The sequence below is a fragment of the Mesoplodon bidens genome, assembly GCF_964165515.1.
Source record: "Mesoplodon bidens genome assembly, contig: HAP1_SCAFFOLD_146, whole genome shotgun sequence".
Lineage (NCBI taxonomy): Eukaryota > Metazoa > Chordata > Mammalia > Artiodactyla > Ziphiidae > Mesoplodon > Mesoplodon bidens.
The window spans coordinates 820456-830682 of NW_027672719.1; the positions used below are offsets into that span (position 1 = coordinate 820456).

At 54.9% G+C, this 10227-nt stretch overlaps 1 protein-coding gene across 1 annotated transcript in view; it reads left to right on the forward strand.

Annotated features, from left to right (window-relative positions):
* The window catches only part of LOC308609780 (BCL-6 corepressor-like), a 9409-nt gene extending 2722 nt beyond the window's left edge, over window positions 1–6687 (forward strand). Inside the window, exons 4-7 of the mRNA XM_081259086.1 lie at window positions 4681–4926; window positions 5349–5591; window positions 6176–6356; window positions 6605–6687. Coding sequence (XP_081115212.1) covers window positions 4681–4926; window positions 5349–5591; window positions 6176–6288 — 602 coding nt within the window. The 3' untranslated portion in view covers window positions 6289–6356; window positions 6605–6687. The remainder of the gene's footprint in view (window positions 1–4680; window positions 4927–5348; window positions 5592–6175; window positions 6357–6604) is intronic.
* The last annotated feature ends 3540 nt before the right edge of the window (window positions 6688–10227 follow it).

Below are 10227 nucleotides of genomic sequence, written 5' to 3' on the forward strand. Positions count from 1 at the left end.
TTGCCCTCGAGACTTCCTGGGCGAATGAGATGCGTTGGCAGCAAGTGGAGGTCTTTCTCCCGCTTTCTTCAGTGTGCGTGCTTGTGGCCTGTGGCCTGCAGCCTGCTCCGGACCCCAGAAACCTCACCGGTGATGGTGAGTGAGGGCACCTCGGTGAACGTCGAGGACACGGTGGGCGTGCAATCCTCCTGAGACGGGACAGTCGGGGGTGGTAGGCACGTTTGGGAGGCCCAGGCCCTTGGACCCAGTCATAGGGTCGGCGTTGGCCCGCACGCTTAGGTCGTGGGTGCCTGATGCAGTTCGGGAAAATTGTGGTCAGCCGCAGCGTGTGCTTCTCTCTGCTGCTTGGAGCACTGCCCTCCCCCAGCTCATCTTTGGGGTCAGACAAAGGCCTGTGGCCAGGGTTCTGGGTAAGCCACACTGGGACCGGTGTGTCCCACGTGGCTCCCGTAGAAGGGGATTTCTGGGGCTAGTCAGTGGCGGCCTTACCCGAGGGATGGGGCTCTCGATGTGCCTGGAGTAGACGATTCCGAGCTCCTCCCCCTCGGGATTGGAATGAAAAACGGAGGGTCCAGGCCACCCTGGAGTGAAGCAGCAAGAAGGCCTCCCTCCTTGCCTGTGCTCACAGCTGACACGCAGCCCTTACCCTCCCGAGTGGCCTCATAACTCAGCTCTTGGGGAAGTTTCTCAGAGAGATGTGGTAAAAGTGGGCAAGGCCAAGTTCACGGGGATGCACTTTTCTGAGGATGGGATCTGCCTGTTCTGGGTGGACGGTGAGGGAGGCTGGAGGAAGGGAGCGGGCAGTTAACCGGCCTCGAGTCTTCTCGCCCTTTTCTCCAGCAACGTGGCCAAACCCAGGGTGGCCGCTGCCCTTCACGTCTCAGTGGCCTCACCCGCCCTTCTTCCCAGAGACGTTTGTGTGCGTCCTTCCCAGTCTTTCCTGCTGAGCGTGGAGACGAGAACTCGGTGTGGCTGATGGGGAGCAGGGCTTGAGCCCCAGATGATTCCGAAAGCCCCCTCCCCCCACCGCCTGCCTCCAGTCTCAGACCGACCGACGGGTCTCTTCCTGGAGCACCCGGGACATGGCCCAGTGAGCCATGAATGGCCACCATGGGAGGGCAGGAGAAGGGTTGGGGAAGGTGAGGGGCTCCGTTTCAAAGGTTGGGGCAACGGAGGTGGGTTCCCCACCCACCCTCTGTCTTGTAGAAACGTGGGGTTTGTAAATAGCTTGTCAGGAAAGGTCACCTGAAGGGGCCACTGTTCTTACTGCGGCCTCCACGTCCAAGGCCCAGCAGGTGTTCACTCCATTCAGCTGGATATGAATGGGCCTTCTTGTTCTTGGGCCATCATGTCTTGAGCTGATATGGGCTCAGGTCCTTCTCATGGGTGTAGGTGTGGCCGAGAGCCGAGCTGTGAGCACATGGGAGCTGGGGCGGGGATTTGGGGCGGGCAGGGGTCACAGAGAGGGTCCAGGATGCCTTCAAGATGCCTTCCCCCTTCTGAGGCAGCCCCTACCCATGGAGGGCCCAGGAGCTTCCAAGGTGGTGGGTGCTGTTTGCGTGGCCCTGGTTGTCCTGGTGCGGGTGCATCTTGTTGCTAGGGGCTTGTTTAAAAAAAGGAATTAACTTGAAAACACAGTGGCCGAGATACTCATTTATTCTTTATGATCACATGGGTGGCTGAGTGAAATTTTTATTTTGGAAGTTCACCAGAGTTTGGAGGTTCCTCAGACTTGGAAGTTCATCACTAGGAACCCTCAGTGGCATTTGAAGATGGGGCGGGGCAAGGTGGCACTGGTCCCTTCCTTCTCAAACTTGGAGTAACCATCTCCCTTGCCAACCACTTGGCTGGGACAGGCCTAGGACCTGCTCAGTGGCAGTGCCTGGCCAGGAGCTGGAGGAAGCCTCAGTCAAGGGGCTTCATGAAACTTCTTTGCTCAGGGAACTTCTCTTCCAGCTGAGCACTTGCACGTTTGTAAACTACTTTGGAACAGAGATCCCCTGCACTCCTTGTGTAGCAGGTGTAACTTTGAACAAGGTTAGCCCTGACTGGAGGTGCTATTATAGTTAAGCTACAGAGAAGGGGATTTTAATCCTGGGGAGCCTTCCAGCAAGTCAGAACCCTCTCACCTTGTTTAGGCCTCACTGGGCATGGCTCAACAGTGGTGAGGGTGCTTTGCTGCCACAGTGACTTGTAAATGTTGCTGTGGTGATGCTTCTGTGAGGTGATGCTATGGTACAATCATAATGAATTTGGGATATATGTGCTGTGAGTCATAGGACCATGCTGCAGGGACCACGTTCACATCTTGCTTAGACTGGGTGACCAAGGGCACATGGCTTCCCACTTTTAGAAGGGCCAAAAGTAGCAATGATGGCAAAGCCTGATGGTTAGGATCCCCGTGTATCTATTTATCTCCCCATCTCCTTTGCCCTCAAGGGTCATCCTCCTGTGGGTCGTGGTTAGAACAGTCTTTGAGAAGCTCCAAGTGACACGGAGCCTCTACCCCATAGCTGGTGGCCATGGGCATCTTGGGCAGTCGGGGTGGGTGTCCTTCAGGGTTATTACTGGCCTGGGTAAGGTCACACTAGCGTAAGGTCTTGGGGGGCCTTAGCTGAGGGGAATTGAGATCTTTGCCCTAAAAGGCTCCGGGGTTGGGGGAAGGGTGGATGGACCTAGTTTGGAAAAAGAAACTTTCAAATTGGACATGGGGGTTCTTAAGGTAGCCCTTCCATTCCTCCATGGATCCCCTCCCACGGAGCTTTTAGGGAAGGCTGATTGGACCAGAGAAGTCCAATGGTGTAACCAGCAGGGCTCACCTCTTAAAATTTCCTACATTTCAGGCCTGAGATTCAGGCTGGTCTGAAAGTCTTGGCATCTTTTGGTTAAAGGGATTTTTCCAGCCTTTCTCTGTGCTGAGCCCGGCCCGTGATTATGAAGCCCACCCTGGAGGGAGGCTAGCAATAACATTCCCACTTTACAAGTGAAGGGGGCCGAGTTGTAAAGCGGCGCCATTCCTGCCCGAGTGTTTAAGAGGGTCACAGAGCAGCCCGAGTGAGAGTTGCAGCACGCCGTCTTCACCGGGCCTGCGGTAGCCTGGGCTGCATCACCCGTAAGCACAGGCCAGGAGTTTGGGGTTTCTCCTGCTGCCATGACAGGAGACCCTCGCGGTTGGGGTGATTCCACCATTCCGGCAAGAGTAGATGGGGATCTCTCCCACCTTGGGATACCCTTGGAGAAAAGCTAAGTGTGTTCCACCATTGAGAACACAGGTCAGGCTAGCCCAGGCCAGGGTGAGGTTCATCCCCACAACTGGCTGCCATTAAATGCTGGGAATGCCCCCCAAGAGAGGCTGATCAGGGGACCAGCCGGCTGGGCAGAAGTGGGAGTGATACTTGAAGTGGTCTAGGGAGAGGAGGAGGAATGCGAGCAGCATGTGAGGGGTGTGTCCATGATTTCATCTAGAAAAACGGGCTGTGGGAGCTTAGCTCAGGTGTTAACGAAATACCAAACTCATACACCCACCCCCACCCCCGGCCGGTGATGGACACAGGGTCATCTTCGGGGAACTCTTTAACAGCACAGTGATCATTATGGAATTATTTGTGTGTTAGAAACAATGTGACTAGCAAAGCAGTTGAACTGTTTCTTTGGCTAGAGCAAAAGCGAGGAGTAATGTTAGGCTGGGGTGATTGGAGGAAAAGCCCCAAGTGGATGCTAGATTGAGCAGAGGGGGCAGGAGCAACACAGGCGGAGCTGAGGTGTGAGCAGTTCAGCCCTGCCCGCCGCCCCCCCACCCGCCCCCCCATGAAGGGTTTGGAGTCTTGTCTTTGAAATGTCCTTAGATGCTTGTTGCCTGGGAAGGAAGGCGTGGAGACGTGCCAGGTGGGTGACTGGTGTCACTGAGGGCCTTCTTCCTAGACAGGAACTAGGAGCAGCCCCTCGATGGCAGTGAAATGCTTTTTCCCCCACGGGTGTGGAAGGAGGACAGACGGACTTGTAGCAATCTGGTTGAGTTCTTTGAAATTGCCCTTGACCCTTGTGTGTGCACCAGGAAGCCTTTCCTTTCCCTTTGCCAGGCTCCTCTTGCCTTGGTCTCCCCAGCTTCCCAGCCTCCCACCATTCTTTCCGTACCCTTTTTCTTCACCCTCGCCCCTGCTGACCCAAGTGAACATTGGTGCTATGTCTGTGTAGATGGCAGTTGGGGGCTATTTGGTCTGTTGATGACATCAGCCTTTTTTGTTTACTAGCAGCTGTTTCCATAGTCATTTGTAGTTCCGCCCTGATTGGTTGGATAGTCATTTGTAGCTCCGCCCTGATTGGTTGGATCTTACTGTGAGGTCACTCACCCCCCCTTTAAAAGTAAGCCACCTTGGAGAGTTAAGCAGTTAGGGAGTTATCTCACATGCCTATAGAGAGAGAGTGTAGATGCCTCACCTTGACCCTTGAAGGATGGATTGTGAGTGGGCTACACGCCTCATCTTCTGCTTTCTTTGCTGGCTGTGTTCAGCTGTCCTTCCTTTGGGACGTCTTTCTGAGGGTTTTGTGCTTCCAGCGTGTGAGGCCCCTGGTCTCCAAAGGGGGGTGGTCTGTTGGTAGCAGATTGCCTTGGGCATGGGGGTCCTGCCTGCTCCTGGTGACCTTTGTTCCCTCCTTTCCGGGTTGTCTCCCCTCCCCTAGGGGAGTGTTATGATGGAAGCAAACCTGACCCCTTCGAAGCCCCAGAAGACAGTGATCTGCCTGAGGACATGGACACGGAGCCCCCCAGAGAGTCCCTCACCGACCAGACGGCCCCGGACGCGTCACGCAGCCCCACCCTCAGGCTGAACAGAAAGCGCAAGGTCTCTGGCAATAGGAAGCACACTGAGACCACTGTGCTCCCGGAGAACTCTCTGCTGAAAGCCAAGCCGAGACGGGTCTCCAAAGGTGAGCTCGGTTTCGCTTCGGCCCGCAGGGCACCCTACGGAAGTCCTGGAGCGGAGCAGTGGAAAGTTCCAGTCCCACCCTGGAGCCCTGGGGGGAGCCACTCACACCTCCCTACCCCCCACCCCCCCAAAGCCAGGTGGCGGGGCTGGAGCCCAAAGGTGGCCAAAGGCAAATAGGCCCCCTCCCGAGACTTGGTGACAAGTTCCAGCCAACACAGTGACCACACCCCTCCCCTCCCCCACTCCTGTTAGTGATGTGTAAGACAGTTCGTTCCCCGCCCTGGGGGGCTTCTTCATTAATTTGTAGTTATTTCTCCATTAGCTGACTGGCCTGAGAGGGAAATGACAAACAGTTCCTCTAACCGCTTAGAAGAGCCACATTATAGTGAGCTGACCAACCTGAGGTGTGCATTGAATTAACAGGGCTCCATCCCAGAAAGCAGCGCCGCTTGCTGCACCTTAGAGAACGGCAGAAGCAGCAGGTGTCGGCAGCAGAGAGCAAACCTGGCCGGCAGGGCAGGAAGGAAGTGACCCAGGCGGTCCAGCCTGCGGTCACCCCCCAGGGCAATAGCATCTCCGAAGAGAAACCTGGCAGGAAAAGGGCAGAGGCCCAAAGCAACAGAAGCTGGTTGGAGGAGTCCCTTAAATGCAGTGACAATGAACAAGGTACGCACGGGGCGGGGGGCGCTCCTGGAGGGTGGATCACCCGCCCTCTGTGGGAAACGGCCCTGGAGGGGACCTGAGGGCCATCCAAGTTGACAAGAGTAGCGTGTGGCGAGCGGGGAGTTTTCTTCATGAGGTCCTTTCAGCCTGCACACTTCTTATGGAATGGACAGTGAGGTGGGAGCTCGACTTCCTGGGCTGCTCCTCATCACCCAGCCCGCGGCTGGGCAGGAAGGGAAGTCTTGGGTGACCCCGGGCGCTTGTCAGTGCCCTCATTCCAGCCTCAGGCTGTCTGTCCCCAGTCGCCCTGTCCCGAGCACCCAGGCCCCCCATGGGTGGGGACGGGAGCGCAAAAAGGGCTGGCTTCTGCCCTCTCTTGCGGCCCTTTGAAGCGACTTGCCATTTGGCGTTTCGTGGGTTAGCCCATTTGCCGGTTGAATGTGGGATAATTAAAATATTAGTGCTTTGAAAACATAATTGGTATATCTTTAAAAACTGAAGCTGCTCCAACGATCAGTGCTAACAATGGGCTTTTCTTTCCTCACCGGCTACAACTGTGTAAGGCCCGCTGCTTCTCCCCCTGACAGATGTGCTGTGCATGGACGAAGAAATGGATCGGCAGCCTTCGCCCCTGCCGCAGAAATACACCGACAACAGCGAGAAACCATCCGCGAAGCGACCGTGCAAACCAAGCATTTGATCCCTCAGGAGCCCAGGCGGGGCTTGCCGCTGCCAGGGGACTCCTAGGTGGACAATGCGGATGGCAAGGTACCTCTTGCCCCTGGCTCTCCCCCGCCCCCCGGGCCTCTGCAGGCACATCCCGCCTGCCTACTTCTCTGCTTCTGGGGACAAAGCTTTCCTTTTCCTGAACCCCTCCCCCCAAAACGTCCCTACCCCTTCCTAGGGGACGTGTCTCCTGGGTGGCGGTGAAGTTTCCAGCGAGTAAAAATGCAGCCCCTTCCTCGCGCCCCGCCTCCCTCAGACAGAGAGGAGGAAAAGTGCTTTCCTCCACTCAGGAGCGGCCTGAGCCCAGTTCCGACTATGATCTTTCGCCGGCCAAGCAGGACCAGAAGCCCTTGGACCGTTTGCAGCAATTGTTACCATCTTCCCAGGCCTCGTAGCTGACATGCTCAAGCTCCCCTCCAGAGACCACCCAGTCCCGCCCGATGCCACCAGAAGCGCGGAGACTTATTGTCAATAAGAACGCAGACGACACCCTCCTACAGCAGGCCTCCCGGCTTGGCTACGAGGTGAGCATCCTTGTGGGTGCCCCGGATCAGGATCCACCGGCTGCTGCTCCTTGGGTGGGGGACACACTGGCTGGGGATGGGGGGCGTGTCTCAGAGCCCAGCCCCCTCCACGTGGCGGGCTGGGCTGGGTGTTCCAGCAGGGTGTTTGCGTTGGCTCCCGCTCACACTGCGGGCTCTTTGGTGGCTTGTTCAGTCGTGGTGTGAAAAGAAAGGCAGGCCTCTCTGATGTTCCGTTCCCGTTCAGGCAGGTAGGCTGCTTTGGCCAGTCTGGCTCACTTATCTCTGATATAAAATCTGACCTAACCCAGGGCTTGGCGACCAGGGGAATTTTAATGAGCCCTTTTGGATTCTGAATAGCAAGAAGGAGAGTAGGAGAGTAGTTATTAGCTCTACTAACTTGTGCTGTTTGGGGCAGAGTGATGCCCCTGTGGGGTAGCGGGTGGGAAGTGTCTGTGCAGAGTAGGGGTGGGAGTGGGGCAGACCTGAGCAGTCTCTTTCTGAGAGAGCACGGGAGCCGAGGGCTGATGGGCGGGGAGCAGGGGTTGAGCCTTGCACAAAACTCCCTGTCCACACTGCTGTATCCCAACCCAGCACGGCTGATGACAGTGATGGCCTCTATTGCTAGAGCAACATAGAAAGATAACTGATATCTGCCTAAGCCCGTGTGATCTGTAGTAACTCCTTTCACCCTTTTAACATCTTCACTTGGGAGTAACGAGTACTAGCCCACTCTCGGATGAGGAAACTGAGCCTCAGAGGGGTTAGCTGATACCCGTACAGGTAGCAATCCAGCAGTGCTCCACAGCCCACCACGCTCCTCAGCAAGACTGGCTCACACTGGAATTGCCCTTTTGACAGTTCAAAACCTCTGTGAGACAGATGACTCTCCATGCCCTGTGCAGTTCCCCCACCATACTTGTCAGTAGCAATTGTGATGTAATAGCCCACAGGGCAAAGGCATTTTTCTGTGCTGGCATCAGCCCTCTGGGAGTTGAATGGTGACAGTAAAACGCGGTGCAGCAGGCTGAGCGTGGAGGTGTGGCTGAGCACTGGGGTGGCAGGACCCAGGCTGGCCCGGAGCCCTGGCGCCCACACCCTCAGCCAGCTCTGTGCCCCTGTCCCCCGTCTCCCGTCGTGTCCCCCCACCCCGGTCCATAGTGCCGTGAGCACTTGGAAGTGTGCCTGCCTTGGCCCTAAGGCATGACTGTGGGTGGGAAGTTGGAAGCATTAGGGCTATGCTTAGTTTGGGATGTTTTTTTGTTGTTGTTGTGGGTTGAATGTGCTGTTGTTTATATCTACACGTCTCTTGGAGACCTCTCCATTAGCTAGAGAGCACTTTCTGGTAGTTAGCGCAGTTACTTGCAGGTGAAGTCCAAGGAGCACCCAGTTGGTTTCCCAAGAGCTGAGAGCGGGCGCCTAGGAGGACAGAGCAGATGTTGCACATAGTGTTGAGCTAGACCCCCCCCCCGTGGTTGAGAAGATAGTCTCCTTGCTTCCAGCAAACGCTGGAGGTCGGGGGGAGACCCCTAACCCCAACTTTTGGGTTAGGGTTGAGAAAGTAGACTCCCGCTTCCAGCAAATGCTGGAGATGGGGGGGGCGGGGTGCTGCTGCACCCGCCGTGGAGGGCGGGGCTCCGAGCCCCACCTGTGAACTTGGCATCATTTCCAGCAGCCTCCCTTTGGGACCAGAGAGGTCAAAAGACCCTCGTTGGTCCTCTAAGACAGTTTCCATTTTGGTTTGGTGGCTCTGAGGCCTGGACCAAGGGGCACTTGATCCATCCTTTTTTAGGCTACCTGGCCTTTGATTGCACAGGAAGCCTTGGGAATGCTTATGGTCGGATTTGTTTTTTTCTTCAAATGTAAATTTCAATATGTAGATTCCACAGATCACCAGTGTTGATGCTGAACATTGTGACAAGTAGATGAACGCTTTCAACTTTGAATCCAAGTTTCTGGGATTTCTCTGGGCAGAATTTTAAATGTTGGGATGATGGCCCAGTTGGGAGATGTGGCAGCTTCAACCTTTTCAAATTGAAGGACAGTTTGCTTAAGCAGATAAGGGTGTGGTTTGGGAGGGTTTTCCTGAAGTTTTGTTTTCAGCATTCTTGGTTATTTTCTTCTGCTTAGCCAAAGATACCATGTGCAGTATAAAGGCTGTCTGAGCTTTATGTCATGATAATGTGGTTCTGGAAGTTTAGAAACACACTCTGGCTTCAGATCCGCGTTAAATAGATCACTTGTGTGGCCAAAGACCTCAAACCTTTCCCTCCTGGGAAAAAGGCTTCTATTTCTTAGGCTGAAACGCCAGTGTGCAACCACATGCTTGTGCCTTTAGCGGTGATGGTTAAATTTTCTATGAATTGATTAAGTCATGTTTTTCAAAAAGTTAATGAGGCATTTAATTAACAACGTCGGGCTTATGGCCTTTATGGTTACATTTTGCGGGTAATGGCATTCGGCTTATAGCCGCTGAACAGAGAGCTGTCCGACAAAAGCAGTTTGACTTTGCTTGGGAATGGCTGGGCTGCCCTTCAGACACTCCCGTTTATTTCTAGCGGAGAAAATAAACCAAGGAATGTGTTGCGTCGACAGACTCGCCCCGCCTCTTCACCTTTCAGTTAGAGAAAGTGTTGGTGGCGATGGTTGCCATCCATTTAGAGGCCATCACCCTCTTAGCTAGGAGAGTGTAGTTAGCCCACTTGACCCCCAACAGAGAAGGCCTGTGGGATGCTCGTCACAGCTGGATTGCATCCCTCTAACTGGGGCCCTCTTGGGCCCTTTGAATCTTCCCAGCTGACCAGGTACCAAAGACCTGAGTTATAGGTCTAGTACTTCATGTTAATTGAACTTGGGGTTTAATATCTCTGGGCCTCAGTTTCCAAGTGTTGAATGAGGATGGTACTACCTTCCTTTCCTGGTAGCTCCTGGGTTCCTGTGGGTGACAGAAGACGTCCTCATCTGGGGAAATGAGAAGCACTGTGTAAATAGTGGGATCAACGTGGTTGAGTTAGGACAGCCCGTGGCAAAAAGTCTGACCTGGCCGTGGGGCTACTGCTGCCTTTGCTGCCATCTTCCAGGAGAAGAGAGTTGACTTACCCATCAGCTTGGACGGCCTTTCATTTCTAGGTACCCTTGAATCTGCCCTAGTAGTGATGAAGGTTTCCAGGTGAAGGCCATGATTGTCACAGCAAATAAACCCTGGGTTGAGTAAATTGATGTGTGCACAGCAGTTGGTGGCGTTCAGAACTGATCCCAGAGCCACGTGACAGGGCCTCTCCCTGGCTGGGGCACACAACTCATTAGCTTGCAGCCGTCCACTCAAGTCTGGCTAGTGAGGGCCTGCTAAAAGAGCAGCAGCTTCATGCGGTATCCTGGATACCAGGGCTCGG